Raw genomic sequence first — 27480 nt, forward strand, 5'->3', positions numbered from 1 at the left:
GGTGTCAAGAACCATAGCAGTACCAGGAATGATCATGTGGATCAAGCTCTAGGCCTTCTTAAAGACTGGGTCTCTTGGGCCTACCATATAATCATGTCAATAATCCCGGTGGCCCCAGGTTTTGCACTGGCCCAGAGCCAAGATGGACCTAAAGACCCTAGACATTGGGTCTCCACCAATGGCAGGCCAATTCCCATAGATGGACTAAAATCCTTCCCCTGTAGCCCTAGCCATCAAGTTGGCTCCCATGAATTCAGACTCCCTGCAGATTCAGTCTCAAAGTCTGCTCTGTGCCAGGCAAGTCTCTGTAATCCCAGACTCTAGACCCACTCCAGAAACAATTCAGTTCCAGGCTCCAGACCTGTTACACACCAGGGCTGAGGTTGTGGCTCAGTGGTAGAGTGCTTACCTAGCACGTGCATGGCCCTGGGTTCAATCCTCAGCACTACATAAAAATAAATAAATAAAATAAAGACATTATGTCCAACTACAACTAAAAAATAAATATTAAAAAACAAGATACACACCAGTGGATCCAGGATCTAGACCAAATACTGTGAACCCAGGCACCAGGCTAACCTGTCTCAAAACTCCAAAAATGATCATTCCCCTGGATCATGCCAGATGGCCTGCCCAAAATCTCTTGATGGGTTGAGTGGAGAAAGGCATTCCCTAACAAAGCCAGTTTGTGAACACTTAATAAGTCCCTGCTTCTTCAAAAGTGTAGATGCCAACACCTAGCCACAAGGGTCAAGAACAATCAGGGAAACGTAAGCAAAGGTAAACACCAGTGATCAACATAAAGTAAAGAAAATTTATGAACTGCCTAACAAATAATTCAAAGTAATTGTTTTAAGGAAGCTCAGTGAACTTAACATATAGAAAAAACATTTCAATAAGATCAAGAAGAAAATAAAAGACCAGAACCAAAAATTCATTTATTTATTTATTTATTTATTTTTAAAATATTTATTTTTTAGTTATAGGTGGACACATGTCTTTATTTTGCTTTATGTGGTGCTGAGGATCAAACTCAATGCCCCATGCATGTGATGCGAGTGCTCTACCACTGAGCTACAACCCCAGCCCCCCAAACCAAAAATTTAATAAAATGATTAATTTTAATTTTGATTTTAGAATTTTAAACAGAAAATCAGGGGCTAAAAAATACAATGAATTAAATTAAAAACACAAAAGAATGTCAGTTGCAGAACTGATGAATCAGAAGAAAAAAATCTGTGAATTCAACCATAGGTTGTTTAAAAATCACATGGTCAGACAAAAGAAGATAAAATAAAAAGGAAAGAATAAAGTTTATAGAACTTATAAAAAAAAATAAAGAAAATATCCAAATTATAGGATTTCAAGTTTAAGAGAGAAATAAAAGTCCAGAAAATGTATTTAAATAAATAGAAAAATTTGCAAATCTGGGAAATAATATATCCAGGTATAGGAAAGACTATCAGAAAAAAGAAATTAGAAAATCAACTCCATTCACAATAGCATAAAATATTCTGTGGGAGTAAATTTAACCAAGGAGATAAAAGATCTGCACTTGCAAACAAAAAACAGTGATGAAATTTCCATGTTCATAGACTAGAAGAGTGAATTCTTTAAATGTCCAAACTACTCAGAGCAGTCTACAGATTCAGTGCAATCTCTACAAAAGTTCCAATATCATTTTTCATGGAAATAGAAAAAACAATCCTAAAATGTATATGGAAAGACAAAATACCTCAAATAGCTAAAGCAATCTTGAGTACAGAACAACGGTGGAGACATCATACTACCACACTTTAAAATCTCTTATGAAGCTAATCAAGCTATCATAGTGCAGTTTTGTGTTATATACAAAACCAGATAATGTACTGACCAATGAAACAGTATGGAGAATTCAGAAATAAACCCATATATTTATGGTCAATTGATTGTTGACTAAGTTACTAAGCACACAATGGAGAAAGGAAAGGCTCTTCAATAAATAATTTTGCAAAACTGGATACCCACAAGCAGAAGAGTGGAATCAAACTCTCTCCACAACACAAACTGCAACAAACACTTAAATGTAAGATTTTAAAAACACAAAATCAATAGAAAACAGTATAAATGTTTCATGCCATTGGTATAGGCAAAAATTTCTTAAACGTGACCTCAAAGCACAGGCAAGAAAATAAAAAATAACAAATGGTATTCTATCAAGCTAAAAAGCTTGTACAGAGCCAAGGAAACTGTAAAGTGAAGACACAACTCTCTAGCAAAGGTGTGGAGAAAGGGAACCTTTATTCATTGTTCTGAAGAATGTAAATTAGAATAGTCATTATGGAAAAATTTATGGCGATTCCTCAGAAAACTAAATATAGAATTACCATATAATTTCACAATCCCACTTCTTAGTATATATTCAATGAAATTAAAATCATTGTGTCTAAGAGATACATACACACCCATGTTCATTATATTATTCACAATAGCTTAAATATGGATATAATCTGAGTGCCCATCATCAGATGAATGGATAAAGACAATGTGATATATATATATATACACAATGGAATACTATTTAGTCTTTCCAAAAGAAATCCTGTCACTTGCAACAATGTGGTTGATCATAGAGATATTATTTTAAATGAAATGTGTGGTACAGAAAGACACGTAAGACACAATCTCACTTATATGTAGCATGTAAAAATGTTGAACTCATAGAATAGAATGGTGATTACCAAGAGTTGAACGGAGTTTTGGGGAGATATTGTTCAAAGGTACAAAATTCCTGTCAAATAGGAGAAATAAGTTCAGAGATCTTTTGTGTGATGTTGTGACCACAGTTAGCAATGATATATTTTAGTTTAGAAAATCACAAAGAAAAGGAGGTTTTAAATGTTCTCACCATAAAAACCATATGTAAGGCAACGCATATTATCTTGATCTAACCATTCCACAATATATATGTATTTCAAAATATCATATTTTACATCATAAATATGTATGTTATTTAAAAAAATAATTTTAAGAAATCAATTGCATATAGACATATTCTACAAGTATGTAGATTATAAGCTTAGTGTTCAATTAAAATAAAAATATATTCTCTTTAATATTTATTGTGATTAGAAGAATTTTAGTAATATATTAACTTACTTCATAATAGTTATACTTATGCAGAAAGACATTATTTATGCATATTTTAGCTTTAGTAATACTTTCCTGAGGAACAAGGAGCTAAACTGCTGAGTATTTTACACTTACCAAGTGTGGCTGTGAAATAGTTAAAAAAATAAAAACAATGAAAGTCATTCCTTATAGTGTGAATCATGTAGTAACAGATTGTTCAATATCATTTACTTGCCCTTTCTTAGAGAAAAAAAAAAAAGAAAGCTAAAACAAAAATGAACTTACTTCAGTTTGGATTTAATAAAATCATTATGTAAACCAAATTTGAAAAATGCAAATTAAGACATCAAATAAGAAGACATATTTATAAAATCCTAAAAACTTCAGAAAACAATCAGATATTTATAAAGTTAAAAATTAAGTTAAGACAAACTTAAATCAGTAATTTTCTTTTTAATTTAATATATTTGAAAGCCTTACATACACTATAAAGTTCTCAAATTCACAAGCTTAATTTTTGTAAATTCAGTAGCAGTCTTTGGAACATTAGGAGACTGCTGAGAGCCATAGCCAAGTAGGAATGACGCATGGCATTTTGGGTTGAAAGGTGACCCTGCTCAGGGAATAGGGCAGCTCCAAGATTAGGGTGGATCCTGCTGGAATTGGCGCGTGGAGCCGGGTGAAGGCAGGGTGTTCACAGGAAGTGTGGGTAGAGTGTCAGTGAGAGTTCGGGAATAAAGAGTTGCTGTTTGAATCTACAAAGCTTTGTGGTGGCTCGGTGATTTTGTGCCCAGCCAGACTGCAGCAGGAGACAATGGACTCTATAGGCATGCAAAAAAAAAAAAAAAAAAGAAATGCAATGGCCATCATCAGTGAATGAGGTGGATTCTTGTTCCATTCAATAGCCATGTCTTCCTCAAGGTATCTTAAATGCTGAACTGAAGCCTTAAACGAAAAAAAAAAAATGTTACTTCCCTCTTTATATGCATAGGAGAATACATTAAAACACACACAAACTCACTTATATAAAAAAGTATCCTACCTTTCCTGAACAGAAATATTAAATGCAACTATTTTCAAACTTTAGTATACATAAAAATCACTTTTATGCCATAGAACTACACTGGAATAAAATAAACACCATTAAAATACCATTTTAAAAATAATCTCCATTTGATTCTGAAGCAACCAGGAAACAGTGAATATTCTTTAATGGAAAAGTATTTTAATAATTATTTATGTCACAAATTGTTTGAGTTATTCATAATCCTCAGTTTACAATGCTGTTAGGATTTTAAATGCTTCTGCAATGTATTATCTGCGTATGCATAATTTTGTAGATGTAGGTATTTAATTATAGTCAATATAACATGATCACATAAGTGAAATCATTTTACATGTTAAAAGGTGATATTTTCCTTTTTTAGGAGGCTAAAGCATATTTTTTTTCTCAGCAACAACCCCATCAATTGGCATTTAATTTGTTTCCACCTTTTTTTTTTTTTTACATTTATAACAACATTGTAGATAAGATTTGGATGTTATGTCCTTTCACAGCAGTGATTTTATTTGTATGGAAAAATTCTCAGGGATAGAATGGTTGGGTCAAAGGATCTGTGAAGCTTTTTACTATTATTAATTATAATTATTATTATCATTATCATTATTATTTAAATAGACAGTACCAGATTATTTTCTCCAAAGACTGCTTTACCTGTTACTTCCAGTAGCCTTGTTTGAAATTATCTTTATCCCTATAGTATCTTATATAATCTTTACTGTAGCAAGCATTATACAAATTCAGATGTCTGATACACTTTAATTTTTTTCTGATATGATCTCTGTAAAATATTCCAAATATTTATTCATAGTTATTCACTAATTTCTCCTTAGCTTCCTGAATATACCATTGTTATTGCCAAGTGCTTTTATGTAATTTAGAAATGGCTGAGTCATATTTATAAAAAGTTGTCATATATTCTAAATATGGATGTATATTTACAAACATATACATATATGCAATATGGAAACATGTATATAAATTCTAATGTCAGAAGAACTCTGTCTTTAAACAGAATATATATTTTTAACAATGATGAGTAAGTGCTTCCCACTCACCTCATTGAGTTAAAAATTCCCAGTTTTCAGTCTGCCTCAGAATGGCCCCCTTTTTAATTCCAGAAATAGAAAAATATTTAGACACAGAAATTAGTCCACCAGCATTAAAACCATGTGATTTATTGGAATTTTCTGGAAGGAAGAAAATAATTACTGAGAAATATACCAGACTACCCTAAGTGCCTGAGAAGCTCTTTGAGTGGTTTAAAACTGCTGTCCACAATTAAGAAGGCAGGTAATTGTGATTAAAGGGGCACAAAAACTCTTTTCTAGACTTAAGTGCATCTCTTGATATAGCAGAAGCAAATACCACACCCTTTGGGTTAAAGAAGTATGGCAGACTTCTGTAAAAACACGGGAGCTTTCATGAAGTAAAGACAATGGGTACTGGTATATTTTTTCAACTCAGTACTGTTATGTGCCCTGAGGCAGTACTGCACTGGCACTAAATAGAAGTTGGAGCACAAAGAGAAAAGAGCTATGAAATGAGAAATAAGGCTATTCCTGTGTTACTGATGACTTCTCATTGAATAAAGACACAGAAATGTGAACTTTTTAGACTTTTAGAACAAATCTAGAGATCTAATGCACATCATGAGCTCTACAGTAATAGCACTGGGCTGTGTTTAGGATTCCTATCAAATTAGTAGAGTTGAGCTACCACGAAAAACCATGTGAGATGAAGGATAGTTAATTTGCTTTACATCAGTAATCTTTTTACTAACTAGATACTAATCCTATAACATCATGTTTAAACCTTAAATATATACAAAAAAATTTAAAAGGAAAAAATTTAAATTCTCATATGACAGTCTTTGAGATGATTCATTTCTATTTTTATAAAATGAGGTACAAGTCTCATCATTCTTTATTTTTATAAAATGAGGTCCAAGCTCTTTGTACCTCTCTGAGAAATAATCATAGGCTTCTTATACTAGAGGCCTCCACATAGTTGCAATTTTTTATGTTCTTAACAATAGTTTTCAGATCATTGCTTCCTTTCTTTCTCTTGTATGTATCATAACTTTCTATTACACATTTTTTTAAATCTTTTTACTATTAATCAAAGTAGAATGCTCAGCTTCAGTTGAAGCCACCAGTCTGAGCCTCCAACCTACAGACCTTCAAGGAATCCACTGACCTGAAGGATGAAGCTGGTCCAGATCATCTGCCTCTAGGCTAGAATTCATCTCCCGGTATTGCACTTGGTGGACAAAATTCTCTCCTCTTGTGGAAACTAACAATAGGAGTTCTGGGTTATGGATCAGCAGATCACAATAAAATGTCTTTTCCTTTGTGTTAGCTGCCTTACAGCAGTGCAAACATACCTAACTTTATCTATGCTATTGTTTCCAAGATTTTTCCTTGGAATGTCTCACATTCATAAGCTAAATTGTCTTTATTGTCACCCGACTCCCATCCCCAGCGGAAAGACAGTTTATTTCCAAAATTCACTAGAGGTCTTTCCAGATCTCTCTAAAAATATTTCCTCTTCCCTCTTCTCACTGTAAAGTCCTTTTAATTTTATCTCATCTATTTCAAAATGCTATTCTTGTCCATAGTGTAATCCTCCTTCAATTCTTCATATATATCCTCTTGCCAAAAGATCTTTCTATAAGACAACTTGATAATTTTACTTCCCTTCATGTTACTTTAATGATTATGAATCATTTTCCAGTGGAGTGAAAAACTTCACAATTTGTTCCTTCTATCTTCTTAAGCCTCACCAGCAGTTTTGCTTCTTTCTCTCAATTTTTATTCCAAAACAGAAAATATGCCAATCTTTACACTTCTCTACACTTCTACATATCCTTTTCTTTTCCTATAACATTCCTCATTCAGTTCTTTGAACTCCTATCTTCAAAATTTGTCTCAAAAGCTTCCTAAAAGACTTCAATACTTCTTTCCCCTTTCAGAAAATTACTCTCTTTTCTGTGCCACTAAGGTTCCTTATTTATATTAATTTACAATGCTACATGACAATTGGTTTACATACGTAACTCTTCTACTAAACTTGAAGCTCCCAAAGACAAAAACAGTTTATTGTCCATGTCTGCATCTTCAGAGCTACCACATTGCTTGGCAGAACAGTACAATTTTGTAATAAGGATATCATGAACCATAACGACAGACTCATTCTCCTTACAATTCCATAAAATCCAATGTAACCAAAGCCCCTTTTCTCCTGTGAAATTGTATTCCCTCTAATCTGAGAAACTGTTCAAACTCTTCGAGGCTCCTGCTTTCTGTACGTGTGACATATGGGCCTAATTTTTTGTTGTCGTTATTTATTTATATCCCAAGAACCCCTTTATCACGTAGACACTTTAGAGAGACCATAATTTGGTTCAGACCTGTAAGTAGCCGGATCTGTCTTCTCCTCAGAGTAAACACGAGGAATGTGATGAGACTGGCCAATAAAATGACCCCGAGGATCAGCAATGCAATAAGGGATGAGTGACCTAAGCAAAAGTAAATAACGAGAGTTCAAGCAACCAACTGTCTTTGGTCAGGTACCAAAGGGTCAGGATCTCTTAAGTCAATCCCATGTCCTCAGAACTCCTCCTCACCCAAAGTTTCTGAACAAGAAGGCTTCTAAGTAATGCTGTTAATCAGTCCCATGCTCAAAAAACCCCAAGCCATACCTGTGGCATTTGCTGATCTTAAAGATGTTCCTGTGGGAGAGAAGATAAAGAGACTTAATTCTGGGAGTAATGTTTAGAGAAAATATATCTATGTTTTTGTCTAAATCTAGTAAACTACTCTTTCCCACCTAAGAATAGAGTCCCCTAGTCTTTCTTCCCTCTGGCAGGAACATATGAGTTGTATACTTGTCTTTAGAGAAGGCCAGAACAAATGTTTTCACCATTCCTTCAGAAGAAAACCTAATGACTTTTCCTCCACAGGATCCTTGTTACCTCTGATCTTTAGAGAACACACCCCACTGCACATCCCCTTTGCTGACAGAGTCCCACTTATCCAGGCTCTTGACACTCACCTGGTTGGCACTGTACAGCAGCATCTTCCTTGTGCCCACAGTCAGTGTGCCCCCATGGTCCGGCAGGACAGTCCCATAAGGAAGTTTCATTCCCTCTACACTTCACTTGGTTGAGCCATATGGGCCCAGTCCCCTGACCAAACGCTGCTTCCTTTAGTGCCATCTCAGCTTTTCCACAGCCTAACTGTTGACACACCACTTGAGCATCATTAAGATCCCAGGAGTCATCACACACTGTCCCCCAGGAACCTCCGTGCCAGACTTCCACTCGACCAGAACAACTGGTGTGACCTTCCTGAAGTCTTATCTTGTCTGAAAATGTAGATAAAAAAAAGATATCTTGATTATTTCTGGGAGATAAAAGCTTCTGAAAGGTTACAGAAGAAGAGGAGAGATGTGAAATTGTTTTTAAAACCTATTTAAAAATAATTTATTTAATGTGCATCTTAAGAATTTATATTTTTTACCAAATATATATTTTATGAAAGTATATGTCCTTTCTGCAAACTGGGTATATTTCATCCCATACACAAAAATCATAGTGTGACTCAGGAAATGTTAAATGAATAAAGTTAATACTATGAATGTAGAATGTTATGTTTTTTTCAAAACAGTCTGGAAAATTGCCAGATATCAGGAATCTTCTCACAATTTAGGAAGATATAGAATAGGAAAACACTTTAGGATGGATCTTTCTGGACTCTTTTTTCCCTTAATTCAATGTAGCAAGGTAATATTTAAAATATAAATGGGAACGTCAAAGTAAACTAATAATCAAGTACTGAATTACATATTCTCTGCTTCTCGTTGATTTTGAAAAATTATTTGAATAAAAGTTTTAAGCAGAATATGAAGAATGTGATATTTGTATTAATGATCACTGATCCTGAATACACACACACACACACACACACACACACACGCACACACACACACACATACATATATACCAAATTAAATAAAATAAATTTTACCATGCCAAGAGGATAGGTATTAATATGAGGTTACCCATTCCTGCTTAATGAGATCTAACAAGTTAAGCTAGTGTGGGAGTAGGAAAATAAAGGCTAGTTGCTTTCTCAGATGTGACAGTAGAGCTTCAAAATGGAAATTTCATATTGACCAATGGACACTCACTGTCACATGTGATCCAAGCCTCCTCTGAGGGGCTGCCCAGTCTCTGCTTCCATGGAGATGATGGACACTGCCATAGTGTGTCAGGTCCTTTTGGGCACTGAACGTGGTCCACCCACATGAGTCTGGATGGTGTCTTGTCTAAAGATGCGGGGTTGATGTTTCCCTTCTCTGCACAGCCCAGCTGTCTGCATACTACTCCCACGGTCGTTGCAGACATGTTACTCCTGCCAACACTGCCCCAGGTTCCATTGTAAAAAACTTCCAGACGTCCTGCACAGGTATCTCCACTGGTTTCACTGTTTAGTCTCAGAGACATGAACTCTAGGATTAAATAGAGAATTAGTTTTACATCTTCTCTGAACAATTAGGAACCCCCCGCTCCTTTTACTCTGATGTGACAATAGTTTAAAATAGTTTTTTAAATAGGTATAATTTGTTAATTACTATAATTCTTTAGGAACTTATGGATGACTTAGTAGAGCCTAGTAAAATATGGTACTTATTCTGTATATAATTTTTGACTTTCTAGTCTTGGGGTTTGTATTCAGGAATCTCTCTAGAATGCTGTCAAATTCAATCAAAACCGTAGAACTTTTCTTTATTTACATAATTTGGGTTTTCTTCCAAAGTTAGTATAATTTTGCCCCCAAGAATATTATTCTGCTCTTGGCTGTTTTTAACTGCCAAAATAAAAATTTTACATATTTTCAGGTACAGTGTGATGTTTCAAAATGGGTTTATATTGTGGGGCTGGCATTGTAGCTCAGTGGTTGAGTACTGGTCTCGCATGCCTGAAGCACTGGGTTTGATCCTCAGCACCACATTAAAAAAATAAAAAAAATAAAGATATTGTGTCTATCTACAACTAAAAGACTATTTTTTAAAAGTTTATGTTATGTTTATGATCAAATCCACACATTTAGCATGTCCATCACCTCAATTATTTATCATCTGTTTCTGGGTTGCTTTTATTGGCAAGTGTCTTTGGTAAAAATTTAGTGAGATACAAAAACCAGTATTTTGTGTACATTATCTTAGAATGAATTATTTCCTTTTTGCCACTTTACAGTTTTGTTGAACATGTACTCTACCAGATTTATGATATTAAATAGGAATCACTCCTGGTATACAGAATTTTTCACTGTCCTAAGTTACTGAGTCACAGTACTGTTTTTCACCAACATATTGCAACTGAAGATATTTTTTCTATGTCACAGCAGCTTCTAAAATTCACTGCATATACAAAGCAAGAGCAGTAGTCTCTTATGGTAAGTTTTGGTCCCATGACAAATAAACCTCATTTATCTGCTTTTAACAATTAGTTGGGAATGGTGATTATCTTTTTATCTGTAGAATGATCATGGAATATATTTTTTGTTCCTATTAATCTTCTTTATTAATATTATAGTTACCAAGTGATGCCATTGAATCCCTATTCAATATCACATTCTATATGTTTATAAAAGAACATTACTATTAACATTTTCATGATATACAAGCCTGTATTTGAATTTTTCTCTTTATAATATTAGACTACCTTGCACATGACATAACTCTATAACTTCTCAAACTCATACTTCTAGAATCTTAACTCTGGCAATAATTTCTTTCAAATATGCTTTTCAGGGAAATCTTTCAGATTAATTTCCTTCACTATCCCTTGCTCCATCTCAGTCTTTTTAAAAATGTAATTGTGACCAGGGGTTATTGGCAGAACTTACCTGAGCAGATGACTCCTGCATCTTCCTTATGCCTGCAATTGTGCCGCCCCCAGCCATGTGAACGGCACTGCCAAATATGGGATTCTTTTCCATTGCAGTTTACCTCATCCAGCAAGATAGGCCCTGTTCCTTCACCAAAATGAGCAGATCCAGTAGCATTAATGGCAACTCCACAGCCCAGCTGTCTGCACACCACATGGGCATCACTCAGGTCCCAGCTGTCATCACAAATGGTGCCCCAGGAGCCCTCGTGATAGATCTCTATTCTCCCAGCACAGCGACCCCCTCCATTTACCAGACGAAGTTGACCACTCCCTGTAAAAAGAAAGAGAAATACTAACACAGTGCATCCTTGAGAATTTAGATCATCCTCACAGATTGGTTACAGATTCTTACCTATGCAGGCAGCAGAACTTTCTTCTGGAATGGTAGAGCTCATTGGATCTGAAGATGATGAATTGCATGGGCTCAAGGTCTGGGACTGGTTTCCTGCGAACACCAAGCTACTCAGTCATATAAGATACAAAAAGTTGGGATAAAGAATGGAGGTCAAATGGAGTGTCACACAGATGAGTCAAGTACAAACAGCTTTAGAGAGAAAAAAAGATAGATGGGCCCACCAGGTTGGGAGTGAATCAGGTATTTTGAGAAAGCGTTGGCACAAGTAATCACTATATTACAAGGTTCACAAAAATTAAGTTCATTTGCCCTGTAAAACAACAAATGAGTTTAATAATCTGACGCACATCTCAGGACTCTCAACAAGGACCATTTCCTTCTTCTTCATCTCTATAGAGACACCTGGTCCAAAGGGCCACCACTGTGGGAGAGATTAATCATTTGTCACCCTTCATTCTCTTACCTGAGCAGATTGCTGAGGCTACTTGCCCTGCAGAACACAGCAATGTACCCAGAGCAGTTACAGGGCAATCTCCCATGTGCTGTTCAGTCCCAGTGCAGTGAAACATGTGTCCCCAGACCTGACCATTTCCTTTCCCAAAGGGAGCTCCTCCTGGAGTGGAGAGGGCAACTCCACATTTAAGTTGCTGGCATAGGACATGTGCATCTTCAATGTCCCAGTGAGAGTTACAGAGGGATCCCCAGATTCCATGCACCTTGAGCTCCACTCTTCCCTCACATGAAGACTTGCCATTCACCAAGCGGGTTTCTACATATCCTGGAAGGACACAGAGCTTTAGAAAAGATGGCTGGACCACTTAACTCCACCCCCTTTGCATTATGGAAAGAAACTGAAGATATTCTCTGAGTCTCACTTGAGCAGACTACGCCAACATCTCTACTGTGGCTACAGGTCTCATCTGGGCGGGGTACTACTGGGCAGAGTGATAGATGAGACTCGTGCCCACCACACTGGAATTCTTCAGCCCAGATCTGTCCTGTTCCTTCTCCAAAATGAGCTCCACCTACGATAGAGACGACTGTGCCACACTCTAATTCTCTGCACAGCACACTGGCAGCTTCCAGCGAGAAGTCAGAATCACAGACAGAGCCCCATGTGTCACCATGTTTCACTTCAACACGACCAGAACAGGGAACATCTCCTCCAACCAGTCTGGGTTCCCTGTGGGCTGAAAAATAATAACATTTCAGTGAGAGACAACATGATATCCAGATTTTTTCTTATGATGGGATGAGGAAGGGAATAAAGAATGGGAATGGTAGGCCAAACTGCTCAGTGATTTCCTACATTTCTTCCTCCTAGTTTCTGCCTAGAGTTGGGAATAGCAAATTCTTAGAAATCCCTGTTCCTCATTGGGCCTGTCTTAAGAAAAGTCTAGAACATTGCTTTTCAAAGTCAGTCATCCCCAGAAGCAATTACTCTTTCCATCTAGCATTTCATTTGCATCATTTATAGCATTAGAACCTACAAACTGTGTCCACTGTCTCTCTTAATCCTGTACTCATTTCTCCACTCACCAAAATCCAGGCTCTGCCTCAATCTTTTTGATACCTCTATGTAAATTTCCTCACTATACCTCTGTTTTCAAAGTGAACATCATCATACTTCTCTTTAACATCTGTTACGCATGTGTGTGACCTTCCTTTCTCCTGTGTTCTCCCCCTTCCTTTCTGATAGTGCCTTATCAAAACACTCCATATATTCTTTGAGTCATGGTTCTGTCTTCAATTTTCTCATCTGCTCACTAGACATATCTTAACTGCCAATAAATGTTTTCATAATAATTTTCTCTTTTATTATATATTAATAAATATATCTAGTGTATATATATTTGGATGTCTGAAACTTAGAATTTGTGTTTAAAATTGAAAGTATTATTATCTGACAAGTCTACTGCACTTTAACTCAATTAATGATGCCCATGTAAAATTAGAGCAACCTGAAATTGAATGAAAGTAATAATGGGAGTAAATATTACCATTATTCATCAATGACTTTTGAGTTGGAAAGTCCTTAACTTGGAGCATTATTTGAGCATGGACTTCCTAAGATATCACTAACTAGTATGCGTACAGGCCTGTTCCACATCTGGACAGCCTAAATCTTTAAGTAAAGGCAGCATCTTAGATTCAATCAAGTGAGCTTTCTTGCAATCTCTGGCTCACTTATCTGGAGCTATTTCAAACAAAATAAAACACAACCAGTTAAAAGAAGCCAAAAAATAAATCAAAACACAAAATTTTCTCTGCTATAATGAATTTTGTTATGCCACTTCAAAAGAAGTCCTTTCTATAAATATCCTCTTGTTTCTTTTGTTCTAAATATTTGAGTTCCAGTCAGAAGAGAAATTCTTCCACCCGGAAAGTGAGCCAGAGACTCTATTTCCATTCTTTGTTTCACAAAACTGCAAAATCATATTCATTCATAGCCTGGGTGGGCTGCCTTATGTCACTATATTCTGTATAAATAGTTAGACTGTTGAAAATTTAGCTCTTTAAAGGTTTATTTTACTTGACAAATTTATGATTGCATTTATTTTTATGTAAAAGCCAGTAAGTGAAGTTTTGTGTCCAAATTTAGCTACTTTTATAAACAAATTAAGTTTTCTCCTGAAAAAGTAACTAAATCCATATTTAATTTTTTCTCTGAAAATGAATAAAGAATAAGTATAAGAAATAATTCATTAGAATTACTACTTTTGTTTAGTAATAGATAAACAATATGATTTAAAAAGCATAACACATTTTCATCATTTTGATTTTTTACTTTGGAATTGGAAGGATTGAAAAAAGGCCCTAACTCTCTTATTCCCCAATTGAGGTGGTGATAAAATGCAGCTTTAACAGATGATAAAGTTGATGCTCCACATATAAAGACAATGACTTTCCCAACAAAAATGGGAATTAGGTCTTGTCTTTTCTCTGAAACCCAAAGTTTCCAATGACCTTAGGCAGTGTTCAATTAAGTAAGAGGAAAGGGTAGTCTCAGTATAGATCAAAGTATGTAAAGATGCTTTTTGACTACAGTTACTTTCATATGACATTAGGTTAAAGTAAATAGACTATAGAAATATTCTAAATTTGGAAAAAACTATTTTGCTGTCTTTGAGGAATAGCTGATATCAATTTTGAAGCAATCTATGAGCCTCTAAACCACTTTTTGCAGAATCTGGGTTTGAAAGATGTATAGAACACTGATACATATTTACTTCAAACAAGACTCCACTCTGACTGTGAAGAAAAATGTATCAGGAAGAATTGTCCCCAGAACAGCATCTGTACATATCAAAGACAGTGGACAGAAGACATTTTCTTAAGGGTAGAACATGGATTGTCAGTTACTTTTACCAAGTAACTCACTCAGTTGCAGGAGAGCTCATTATTCCTGTTGAATAGGATTTTACAGTTATTGCAGAAAAATGATTCCATGTATTTCTTGATGGCCACAGCTACCAAAAAGCCCTAAATTGTTTGTCTATTTGAATTATTTTAGCCATTGTTATTTGCTCTTCTTTTATATGCAGTTTAACTCAATGCTAATTAATTTTAAATACAACTAATTGGAAAAAACTTTAAATCTACAAACTAATGATCAAACAAAAAGTATGCTTACATGTGTCAACAGACACATGACAGCAGAATGCCAAGCCCCTCAAAAATGTCATATAGTGAAATATGTATTTAGTTTTAGCATAACATGTAGATGTAGTCATACTATGACAGCATAACAATGTGTTAAATAAGTCTTTCACCTCAAAAAATAATCCATTCTATCTGGCATACCTCTTCAACAAATAAATAAATCTCCATTCTATCTGGCATACAAGTGTGCATCTATAACATGATGATTTATTAAAGGTTGAAAAAGAATATTAGAAAATAAATAAAGCAGTATTCATGATATTAATATCAGACCAGTTTGATTCAGAACAAAAAAGATGGAAACTTTATAATTCTAAAATAATTAAAAATAGCTATAGAACTGTTAAACAAGATCTCTGCTCCATATTAATACAGCATCAATTCTTCAATAATATGACAGCTATTGATTTTTAAAATTTTTTAAATTTTATTTATTCTAATTTGTTATATATGACAGCAGAATGCAATTCAATTCATATTACACAAATAGAGCACAGTTTTTCATGTTTATGATTGTACACAAAGTAGACTCACACCATTCCTGTTTTCATACATGTACTTAGGATAAGATGTCTGTCTCATTCTACAGTCTTTCCTACTCCCATTCCCTTTCTTCCCTCCCCTTTTGCCTATCTAAAGTTTGTCTATTCCTCCCATGCTCACCCCCCATTATGAATCAGCATCCTATGTCAGAGAAGAAACTTGGCATTTTGTTTTGGGAGAATGGCTTGCTGCACTTAGCATTATATTCTCCAACTCTCTCCATTTACCTGCAAATGCCATGATTTTATTCTCTTTATTTTTCTGAGTAGTATTCCATTGTGTATATATACCACATTTTCCCTATCCATTTAGCTAAATCACAATGACATTCCTCATGGAAATCGAAAAATCAGTCATGAAATTCATCTGGAAAATAAGAGACCCAGAAATAGCTAAAGAAATCCTTAGCAAGAAGAGTAAAGCAGGTGGCATCAATATGCCAAAACTTAAACTATACAACAGAGATAAAGTAACAAAAACAATATAGTATTGGCACCAAAATGGACTTGTAGACCAATGGTATAGAATAGAGGACATAGAGAAAAACTCACATAAAGACAGTTATATTAGACAAAGGCACCAAAACCATATATTGGACAAAATATAGCCTCTTCAACAAATGATGCTGGGAAAATTGGAAATCCATATGCAACAAAATGAAACTAAGCCCCTATCTCTCAACATGCATAAAACTCAAAGTGGATAAAGGACCTAAAATATTGATATTAATAAAGATTACAATTAATAGAGCATCCAACTCAAGAAGTTAAAGATAAAAAATGAAAAAAAAAACTTTAGTAAGTTAGAAATGAATTAATAGAAAAAAAATTAATAAATTGGAAAAAAATTAAAGTACTATTAAGCCTTAAACACCCAAATGTTAATTCTTTTTAGAAACAAAAGCTAAACTAGTATGTGATCTTATCAATTAAAAATATCAAAAGCAAAAATGAATGTACACATAATAAATAATGAGAGGAGAAATGTCATAGATACAGAAGTAATTTTAGGAAGCTCTTTAAGTACTGATATAAAACTACGATTAAGATGTTTTACTATGGGAATGTAATTTTACTATGATATGTCAATATAATAAAAGAGGATAATATCTTTATATAGATTTGCTTGGATTTTCTTGCATTCAGATAAAATGTTTCTGAAATAATATGTAAAGACCTGAACCACTCAAGTTGTGAGAAAAAGAATGGGATATCTGGGGCCAGTGGTAGGGGAAGAGTTTATACTTTCATATTTTGTACTTAAACCATGTGAAAGTATTACCTAGTTAAGATTAAAAAAAAAAACAAGTAATAAAACAATTCAAATTTTTATCTTAAAAGATTGACTTTTTTATTAGAGGATAATGTCTACCAAACAGAGGTAAGCACAACTTGTAGCATCAGAGGAATCTCCTGAAGAACTTAGCCAGGTTGAGATGTTCTAGGGCAAATTGCTGGTTAGTAAACATTCAAGTCATAAGAGTTTACATCCTGTGACTGAGTCGCACATGTTCACTGGTTTTCTCTCAATGGGGTAAGGAAACAAGAATAAGGATGACTATGAACAGCTCTAGTGGATTCTTTAAGGAAAGATGAAGAGATACCAATGAAGACAGGGACTGTTCAGTCTAGAGAGCACATAGTTCAAGAAGCATTCCGAACAGTTTCTCACACTGTTTTCTCCAATATCTTCTCATAAATAAGTAACATTTATATCAATATATCACCTTAGAATTGTTGAAGAAGCTTACTTGTATAAATACGATTAACTTAAAATGCTAAAGATTATCTACAAACCAAGGCTACTCACAAGAAGCTCATTTTTGTATTTTAAAAATGAGCTGCAAAATCTTCACAAAGAAAAAAATTATTTCACATTAAAATAGAGATCCTAATGTTAAGTCATGTCAGTTTATCTAAAGTAGTTGTTTTTTAAAGCACTTGGTCACATTTCCATGAAAGACATATTTAAGTTCTATCTTAAAACTTCTAATTTCCTTCATCTTTAACAAATGCATTGATTTAAAAATTATTCAAAAGTATAATGAGCAAAAAACAAATACCTCTTTCCAAATGCTAAATGAATTGGAAATTTATCTGAGACTCTCAGAATATAAAATATGGATATATTATAGTTTCAAGAGCGATCGAGTCATAGTGACCATTATTTCTTCTTAGTTTAAAGGATATTACTGGGCAAATGCAGTCTTGGAATTAAATTTCTTAATGGAAATATCTTACCTGAGCAGGTAATTTGGGCTTCATTGTGGTCACAGAGAAGTCCACCCCATTGCCAGTTCTTGCAGTCCCAAAGAGAAGTTTCATTTCCACTACAGCTACTTACAAACAGCCATGTGTTTGTTGGTTTAATTTTGGAATACATTTGAAAAGATGTTTGAAGTGCAGATCCACATCCCAGCTGTCTACAAACCACATTAGCTTCATTCAATGTCCAAACTCTACCACACACCTTCCCTAACAGTTTCTGAATTTCCACCTCCACTGTCCCAGCACAGCGGCTACCTCCACCTATAAGTCTCAGCTCCAGATCTGATCCATCTGCAAAAGAAACATAAATGTAGGTTATCCCCCAAAGAATGCTTAATCTTCCTTCTTCCCAGATACTGAGACACTAGAAAACAGAGCTTATCTCTTGACATTTTAAGAAACAATACGTATAGACCATGAATTTGATTAGAAAACATATTGTAGTTTCAAGGATTATTAAATTGTCAATGGCAAAGTAAAGTTATACAAAATTTTATGTGAGCTCTAGGTCAATTTAGAATTTGTGGTGTGGCCTCTACTGATCTTACAGATAATAGAGTCAGCACTGTATAGGAATGTGACAAAAGATTCTTCACAATTATAAAGAAATTTCCAACAAGGAATTTATTAAAGTATTCTCACTGCTCACATTTCATAACCTATTCCTACACATAAAGAATATAGTTCCTTCTCTCCCTGCTTGTCTTATTGTTTTTTGTCTTTTTTTTCAACTTACCAGAACATGTCACACCAGCATCTTCATTATGAGTGCAATAATGCTTTCCCCATTCATGATGTCTACACTGCCAGAGAGCAGATTCATGTCCATGGCAGGAAACACTGTCAAGCCAAATATTTCCAGATCCCTCACTGGCATTAACTCGACCAGTGGCAGTGATGGCAGTTGGACATCCCAGTTGCTTACACACTACAGCAGCATCATTATTATCCCAGCTGTCATCACACACTGTCCCCCATTCTCCTTGAAATCTCACTTCCAATCTTCCTGAACATTTAGTGACTCCATCTACCAGTCTCAGGCTTAGATCTGCTCCATCTATAACAGGGACACACAAGAATTCAGGGGTAAGGAAACAAGAATAAGGATGACTATGAACAGCTCTAGTGGATTCTTTAAGGAAAGATGAAGAGATACCAATGAAGACAGGGACAATCATGATATGCAACCCCTGAAAACTCTTAAAGATGGCCAGAAGAGTGGGTTCAGCTAGAAGACAAGACTGTTCAAGTCTAGAGAGCACATAGTTCAAGAAGCATTCCGAACAGTAGGTATAGAGCTTGGAATTTATGTGGACACCAGATTGTTTGACCACCAGGTTTTGTCAGAATTATTTACTTTTTCTTCTTGAAATACATTTGCATTTATTTAGGTTTTAACTGCATTTTCCAGTTTGCTCACTACTCAGCATTCCCTTTTGTTGTTAACTGCATTACCCATCTGGTATACCTGGTTTATATTGTGTAGTGGTCCCTTTGTGAGAATTTCTTTCATTCAAAGGTAGAAAAGAGAGGAAAGATGCTTCACCATTATTCCTTTCACTGTTTAAAAACAATATTCATTAAAGAACATACCTTGATTCCAAAGAGTATCCTGTGATAAAATGAACTGTTTTTCAAAATCCTACTTATAAGATTCCCCAGAATGTGCAAAAAACTTTGAAAAGATTGAATACCTAGAGAAATTTTGATGGGGGAAAGGAGACCAGAAAGCCCATACTGTGCTTTTCTTTTCCAAATTCCTTTCATTTTCTACACTCAACAAAATCCATTTTTCCCTGTAGGAATGCCATTCTTTGGGGTTCTGGCTATACTAGATAATATTGTCTGAGCACCTGAATCCAACCATGCATGAAACAATAGCCTCTGGATTTCCTACTTTTCTGAGCTGGTATTCTCTTATTTTAAAATTAGTTTGGATTGAATTCTCTTCCTTTGCACGGGGTGGGATGGGGTGGGAAATGAACTGGTGGAGACAGGGATATTTTTACTCTAATTATGTTTTCCTAAGTGTTCTTTGGCATTCAAAACATACTGTCTTTCAAACTAAAAACTCAAATGAAAAAGGAGGTGTGGTGTTCCTCGACACACAAGCCCATTGCCCTGTGCCAGGATCTAAGTGTGGAGCACAAAAGTCTCTAGACAGATACACTGCCTACTCATACCCTAGCCCTATAGAATAAATGAGGTTTTAATAGGAAACCAAAGTATTGGCTTTTTTTGTTTTTATTTTCATCATTCGATTCTGTGAATTTGAATCAATGACTTGAGAAGGAGAGATGATGTGGCCAAAGAGGAGATGACAGAGGATAAGGAAGCTGGTTGCTCTTAAAAACCATTCAGAGAAAAAATTTCCATATTAAGCCCCCTACACATTCCCTCTCCTTCTCTCTTTCTCCATCCTTCCCTCTTTCTTTTTTTCTCCCTCCTTCCTCCTTTCTTCCTTTCTTTTTTATTCCTTCTTTCTTTCCTCTCATCTTTGGTTTGTTCTTTCTTGATTTTTCTAAACACTCTTTTCCTTCTTTATGACCTGAAATAAAATTTCTGCAACCGTTTTATTTACTTTAGTTAGGGTAAAAAGCACAAATATCAGAACAGGAACCCAAAGCAAGGCAATAATAAAGTGACAAAGGAAGCCCACTTTACTATGTTCTCAAGGGCAAGGCTTTTAGGACTGCTATTCCCTTTTTGTGACCTCTCTTGGAAGCCAGATAAGCCTAGAGCAACCCTTACCTAAGCAAATCACTCCCACATCCTCAGCATGATCACAGTTATGCTTCCCCCATCCTTGGTGTCTGCAGTTCCAGAGAGCTGACTCAGTTCCATTGCATACAAGATCATCAAACCAGATTGGTCCAGAACCTCCTCCAAAATGAGCTGAACCAGAGAAACTGACAGCACTTCCACATTCCAGTTGTTTACAAACCACAGAAGCGTGTTCGAGGTTGAAGCCATCATCACACACTGTTCCCCACTGTCCTTGGAACTTGACTTCTATTCTTCCTGAACACCGGTTGCCCCCATTCATGAGTCTCATTTCCAAATTGGATCCATCTAGACCAATAAAAAGAGTTCAGACGTGATACCCATTCATATTATTTTAGAAAATAAGGTTTCTACAGACACTTGGAATTTGATGCTGTTCTCATCAGGGTGTCTGATTTGGATGCTGCCCAGCTTCACATGTAGGAGAATTTTAACCTGTTAAAATCCAGTTAACAATTGGGACTTTCATTTACATCTACTTAGCAAGAAAAATGCTTCACAAAGTTTTAAAATTTTCTGTTTTATTTAGTTTCCTTTCATTTTCTGGAGATAAGTAAACATTCTTTCATACTGAAATAGATAAGGTTAACTCAATTTTTATTTTAAAAAACAAACAAGATAAAATTGACCCATATAATAAAGTAGTAAAAATGACAAACTAGCAATCTGTTGAACATTTAAAATCATTTTAACCTTTCTTTACTATTAAGAGCTCAAAGCATAAATACTTGTGGTTGAATTTGAAATTAAAAAATAAAAAGAAGCAAAGATGAAAATGCAAAAGTAAGCATGCTATGGAACAGCAAATTGTTAAAAAATTGAGGGAAACTGAATCAAAGTAATTCATTTATTTCCAACTTCCTGTGTTTCATGAACCTCCCTCCAAAGCATATGATATCATTTTTAGCAACAAACAGCTTTTTCATGAGGAACTTTCTTCCTGTACACTATCCCTTAGGTTTTCTATAAGGACTAGAATACCAAGACATCAGAGATATTGGTTGAAATTTTGGATAAACAAAAACTGTTGGTTGAATAAAATGCCCAGACACTCTTTCTTGAAAAAGGAATTCAATTTTGAAAGCTCAAAACTCTAAAGACCTCTAATTAACAAGGTTTATTTTTATTATAGGCAATTAATGATAATAATTAGTAGTAATAAGGGCTCATGATCAAAATATGCATATTCTGTTCTAATTATATAGCACATATCAACTTCTTTAGTCCTTACAACTTTAAATATTCACTACTTTCATTAACCCCACTTTACAGATAAGCAATCAGAGATTGAATAATTGACAGAGTCAAACACCTAGAAAAGGGTAGAGTCAAAATATGGAGGGGGGGAAAAAAGCAATCTAGCACCAGAGTCTATCTTCCTGATGATTGTGTCATATGGCCTCAGGGCCTGTGAGGATGACATTTCCCAAGATGTAGAGACTCTGAAGATCAAGCAATAGTTAGGACTGAGAATCTCAGAAATTCAGATGCTACAGCCCCAGGAAACTGGAGTCCCTGAATGGCTATAAATTCTTTTCTATTGTTAGGCTCCAGTTGTAGCTTAAGGTGTATAAACTTCAAAAAGTAAGTTTGATTAACTCCATCCTTAAATTTGACTAACTCCACCATTCATTACTCGAAAACAGAAAACAACAGCTAAAAGTTCTACACTAATGTCTTAGCTAAATAGCTAAGAAAAATTAAATTGGGAAGAGAAAGGGGAAGGAGGAAAGAAACAACTGAGTGATCAAGGTAATGAAAAGCAGGAAGCCACAAAGAAATAACATTGTCAGCACCTATTACATCCAGACATTGTATCAGTAACTTAAACTGAAGTTTGGAGAGATTTAAAAACTTCCATGAAACCATAGCATTAGGAATGACTGCTAGAACTTAATCCAACATTCCTTCTTCTTCTTTTTTTGTGCATTATAATTATGCATAGTAGTAGGATGTAATCCAGCATTTTTTGAGTTACTGGCCAGTGTTACTCCCATGACACTCCAATGCCTGGGTAGAGGTCAGTCCTTTCTATAGTCAGTCCTATAGGAGAGATGGTCTCTAAAAGGAATACTGGGAAGTGTGAGGACTGCATAGAAGTCAAGGAAATAAGCAAGGAGTGGGAGCCAAGAATCAGAATTGGGACAGAAACATGAGATTCATTAGCAGAAAGGCATGAAACATAATTTTCTGGATTATTGTGAAGTCAACTGAGATAAAACTTATGAAAATGTTTTGTAAATTAAAACTAAAATGTAAATGAAATGAGTTGGTTTTCATATTGGAAAAGCAATTGTACTCTCAAAGCATTCTTCCTCCAGGAAGGAAGGATTAATATTAGTGCCAGAAATATTTATTGATTCACTAAGGTAATTAACTGTTTTTGTACAAAAGTGTAATGTTTTATTGGTCAATGCATTAGAGCAGCTTATAACTTAGAAAGGAAATAATAAATAAACAGATATAATGGTACATTTATGGAGGAACAGGAGGTTACAGTAGGGCTATTGAATGTAAAATTAAAGCCATTTACTTTCTCATTGATCATAGTGTACAAAGTCCCTTCTAATTTTTTCTTTCTTTCTTATTATGGGTTTTTTTTCATGTATTTTCTGAACTTCTAGTAATGAATTTGGTAAGTTAATGCGTGGACTTGAATGTTTACAAAAAATCATCTCATTGTATTTTTAAGCCATCTACATTTTTTCCCCACCAAAAATTTGATATCTCATTAAAAATTAGTAAGGAAAATTGGGAAGCCCAAGAATCTGAACTGAGTCAGGAACACGTCCCTGTGGTTTTCTTTGATTTACGTGAGTCTTACCTGAGCAGGTAACCCCAGCATCTTGTTGGTGAGTACAGTTATGCTTTCCCCATCCATCATGTTTGCAATCCCAAAGAGCTGACTCATTCCCTCTACAGGAAACATGATCCATCCAAATGCGCCCAGAACCAGCAGTGGAATTAACCCATCCAGTGGCTTTGATGGTAGTTGGACATCCCAGTTGACTACAAATCACAGAGACCTCATTTATGCTCCAGCCATGGTTGCACACTGTTCCCCACTCCTCCTGGATTTTCACTTCCACTCTCCCACTGCAGTTGTTTTCACCAGCCATTAGTCTCAGCTCTTTTTCTGTTCCTTCTGCAACAATGAGTTAAGATGACAATCACTCAAGGTCACAAAGAGCCAGGAGAGAATTATCTTCATTAGATTATGTGTTTATCTTTCAAAGTCAGAGTTGAGAAACCATCTTGAACCAATCCATGGTACAATAGAGGAATGCTATTTCATGGGTATGTCAACTTAACTATCAATGTCACAGGCTTCAAAGGAATCGATGACATAAAAACAGGAAAGCTAAGGAATACAATACTATATCCTATTTTTGTTTTATGATTGAGTATTCTTAGAAGTGGCGATGTATGTATCTCCATGGAAAGTTTAATAGTTAAATAAGATGCTACAGAATTTTATAGGGATGAGGAATGAATATATATATGAAGCAATATATATATATATATATATATTTTGCTTCCAAATCCTGAAATCAGGAGCAAGAAGGCTATTAGTAGATGTATGGGGATGAAAAGACCACTTGTAAGGCATTAAATAACTGTTCCACACATATATGTAAAATAGCATGGATTTTTTTACAACAATATTTGAAATTTGACTAAAACTGATCTACTTAAATGGAAATTGACAAGGAGATATTTTACTATTATCTTATATCATAAAAATAAACTCCATTTCATACCTTATCCCCAAATTATTTTAGCGATCTCTTTGGCATTATTTTAGCTTAGTTTAGGAATACAGTGATCCCACCTTGCACAGTGATCCTACCTCACTGGCTACTTTCAATACATTTTTAGATACAATTTTGCATTTGAATTTGTTATAGTGTTTCTAAAATTCTCTTTTGTTCCAATAATTCTGAGGCTTATTCTCCTCTTCTTTCCTATTACCCAGTCTTTAAGTAATATGACTTTCCAATCTTTAAGTAACATGGACTTCCCCCACCAACGGTTTTTTTTTTTTTTTTTTTTTTTTTTTTTTTTTTTTTTTTTTATTGTGAGGGAGAACCATGCCAATATTTTGGTGTGACATGGTCAGGTTTTTGTATGCTTTTAATATCTAACCCTTAAAAATTTTGAGCAGAGTTTTTAGACACCACTTGGCATCTAAAATATTTTTTAAAATAATTCTTGCCTGAGAGGAATAAGTCTATTAATAAATTTGATAAAGTATTCCTGTAATCCCAGTGACTCTGAAGGCAGAGGCAATAGGATCTCAAGTTCAAAGCCAGTCTCAGCAATTTGGTGAGGCCCTGTCTCAAAATAAAAAAATAAAACAAAATACAAAGGGCCAAGTATGTAGCTCAGTGGTAAAGTGCCACTCAGTTAAATTCTCCATTATCCCCCCAAAATTTTTTTTGACAAAGTACTCACCAACAGAGGTAGGGATGAAAAGGGCACTGAGAAGTGAGACCACAGCAATTGTGAAGAAACTCAAATGGACAAACCATCTTCTAAAATCTGTGAAAGAAATAGGGAGAAAGTACAGTTTTCACAAGAGACATTGGAGAAGACAGATGGTTCAAAGGTTTGGGATTAACAAAGAAGGCCAAAACAAGAAAGAAAATGGAAGACAGACAGGAAAACTTCATTCTCAGGATCATATGGTCTCAGTGAGATAGCTTTGAAAATATTCCTACTCATGCCTTAGGGTAAGAAATTAGCAGAAAGTTGAGTGGAAAAAATAAAAAGGCAGGTTTAAAATCTTTGGAAATTGAAAAAGGAAATATAGAAGTGGATACTTTTCCCTGAAAGCGGACAGGTTTACTGAGATAATTCCTTTACCTCTTCAATATTTAATCACTGATACCCCATTTCCATGTCTACCTGATCTACACTGTTAGATGGTAAGTTCCATGAGGGAATGGATTATATCTACCATGTCCACCGTAGTTTCAACAATACCTGGAACAGTAGCTTCCAAATAGTAGCTAAACAATAAACACATTGATGAAAAAAAATCAGTATTTTTATCTGAAAAACCCAAATATTGGATCTTATCATCTCTAATATAGCATATAAAATTCTGTTTAGCATTGTTATCAACCTCATTTCTATTTTTATTCTAACCCAGCACTAGCTTGAAATAAAAATGCTAAATGATTTTAACATGTCCATGCAAATCATGAAGTAGATTTCCACAAAGTTTTTGTTCTAAATTTCCTCTAGGAAATCAATATTCATGCCTATATATTCTAGCCTACATATTCATATTTCCTCTAAGAAATCAATATTCATGCCTACATATTTTACCTTTTCTAACAAGTATCTTCTCAGATTGAATACAGGTTCATTTCCTGAGAAGTTCACCAACTCTTGTCCCTTTATCACATCATCACTTTTGAATCTCAGATCAAACATACTGCCATAGAATCTAAATTCCCTCTTTTATTCCTTACTCTCCTGATGATAACTATATACATTGACTGTCAAAATAATTCTCAACTTCATTAAATAATAAATGCAGGATAAATAAATCACTTTTACCAGCAGATCCAGAGTCTTCAAAAATCACCATTGCAAATTTTATGATTTCAGTTATTCCTAAGTCTTCTTTTATTGTCCCATAGAAATGTTACCCTCAAGAAGCAGACTGATAAGAATTTTTAAAAATCACCTAACTCACATAAATAGAAAGGCTACAGAATGGAGGTGGAGTCGAGCCAAAAAGGGAAGTCATTGAAAGAGCTGAGGTTTCGTATCATATTCTTGTTTTCTTCAGTATAGGACATGAAACAACCAAAGGAAATTGAGACACACTTCCCACAGATTTAAAAAAAAAATAGGGAGAAACAGTGATTCACATACTTTTGTTGAGTCTTTTTAAGTTTGAACATTTTTTGAATTAATAGAGGCACAAAATTTCAAAAATTGTTATATAGTTAAACCATGTGGAGAAAAACAAGCACAGCATAAACAATTAATATTTTATAATTATGCCAACTTTTCATATTATTTCTATAATCAAATGTGTCTAATGAATAATTTTGTGTAAATTGTGCATAGGCAGCCTTTGTATTTCTTTTCTAATGGATGAAGCCGATCAATAGAATTAGACATGATAATTACTGATTCCACAAATGGTGAAATGGAATGAACAAAATGTAGTTTTTAGCACCAAATAACTTAGACATGGCCCTGAAAAAGGTCTTTGTAGTAGACTTTGAAGCATTCCTGTGACTAAGTTTCAGTCAATCACAGCTATCCACTGTTATAGAACTGGCATCCCAGGGACCCACCCAGTGATCCAACAGGATACTTCTCAGGAACCTAATGAAAGGGGTACTTGTCCATGCACCTGATATCAGGACTGCCATCTACAAACCCTGAAAGCAAAATGTAATCCAGTGTCAGCCCTTCAAACTAAAGTCTTCGAGAAAGTTCAGTTCACTGAAGGACTAGACAAGGATCCACACCTACCAAAACCCCATGATAAAGAGCCCTTACACACAGACCTGACAGTAGAATCAGGAGCAGCAACATGAGTCGGCTGCAATGCACTTGACATCAATCCAAGAAAAAATATCATCAGCTTGGGAACCTAACAGGAGAAGGTCTGATTCTGCTTAGAGCATCTGTAAACACGAAGAAGTGTTATTCCTTAAAATGGAAAGACACCAATTTAAGGTCACATACATAATGAAGAATCAGGCAAATG

The 27480-nt window shown here is 35.0% G+C and overlaps 1 protein-coding gene across 2 annotated transcripts; it reads right to left on the reverse strand.

The window, feature by feature from the left end:
- Window positions 1–3961: 3961 nt before the first annotated feature.
- LOC308658114 (scavenger receptor cysteine-rich type 1 protein M130-like) lies at window positions 3962–26429 on the reverse strand. Of its 2 annotated transcripts, XM_081310678.1 has the most exons (17): window positions 26310–26429; window positions 25197–25283; window positions 23566–23886; window positions 20709–21029; window positions 18694–19014; window positions 17931–18248; window positions 12360–12674; window positions 11948–12262; window positions 11482–11574; window positions 11086–11400; window positions 9365–9685; window positions 8228–8539; window positions 7875–7904; window positions 7584–7691; window positions 6371–6466; window positions 5230–5278; window positions 3962–4056 (listed from the first exon to the last, which is right to left on the reverse strand). In XM_081310678.1, the coding sequence occupies exons 1-16, from the start codon at window positions 26338–26340 to the stop codon at window positions 5256–5258; spliced, it is 3327 nt and encodes a 1108-aa protein (XP_081166804.1). In that variant the 5' UTR covers window positions 26341–26429; the 3' UTR covers window positions 3962–4056; window positions 5230–5255. The 2 variants fall into 2 exon arrangements, with proteins under 2 accessions (XP_081166804.1, XP_081166803.1); XM_081310677.1 differs by lacking the exon at window positions 5230–5278.
- Window positions 26430–27480: the final 1051 nt, after the last annotated feature.

This window comes from Spermophilus citellus, assembly GCF_964194105.1.
Source record: "Spermophilus citellus genome assembly, chromosome: 10".
Lineage (NCBI taxonomy): Eukaryota > Metazoa > Chordata > Mammalia > Rodentia > Sciuridae > Spermophilus > Spermophilus citellus.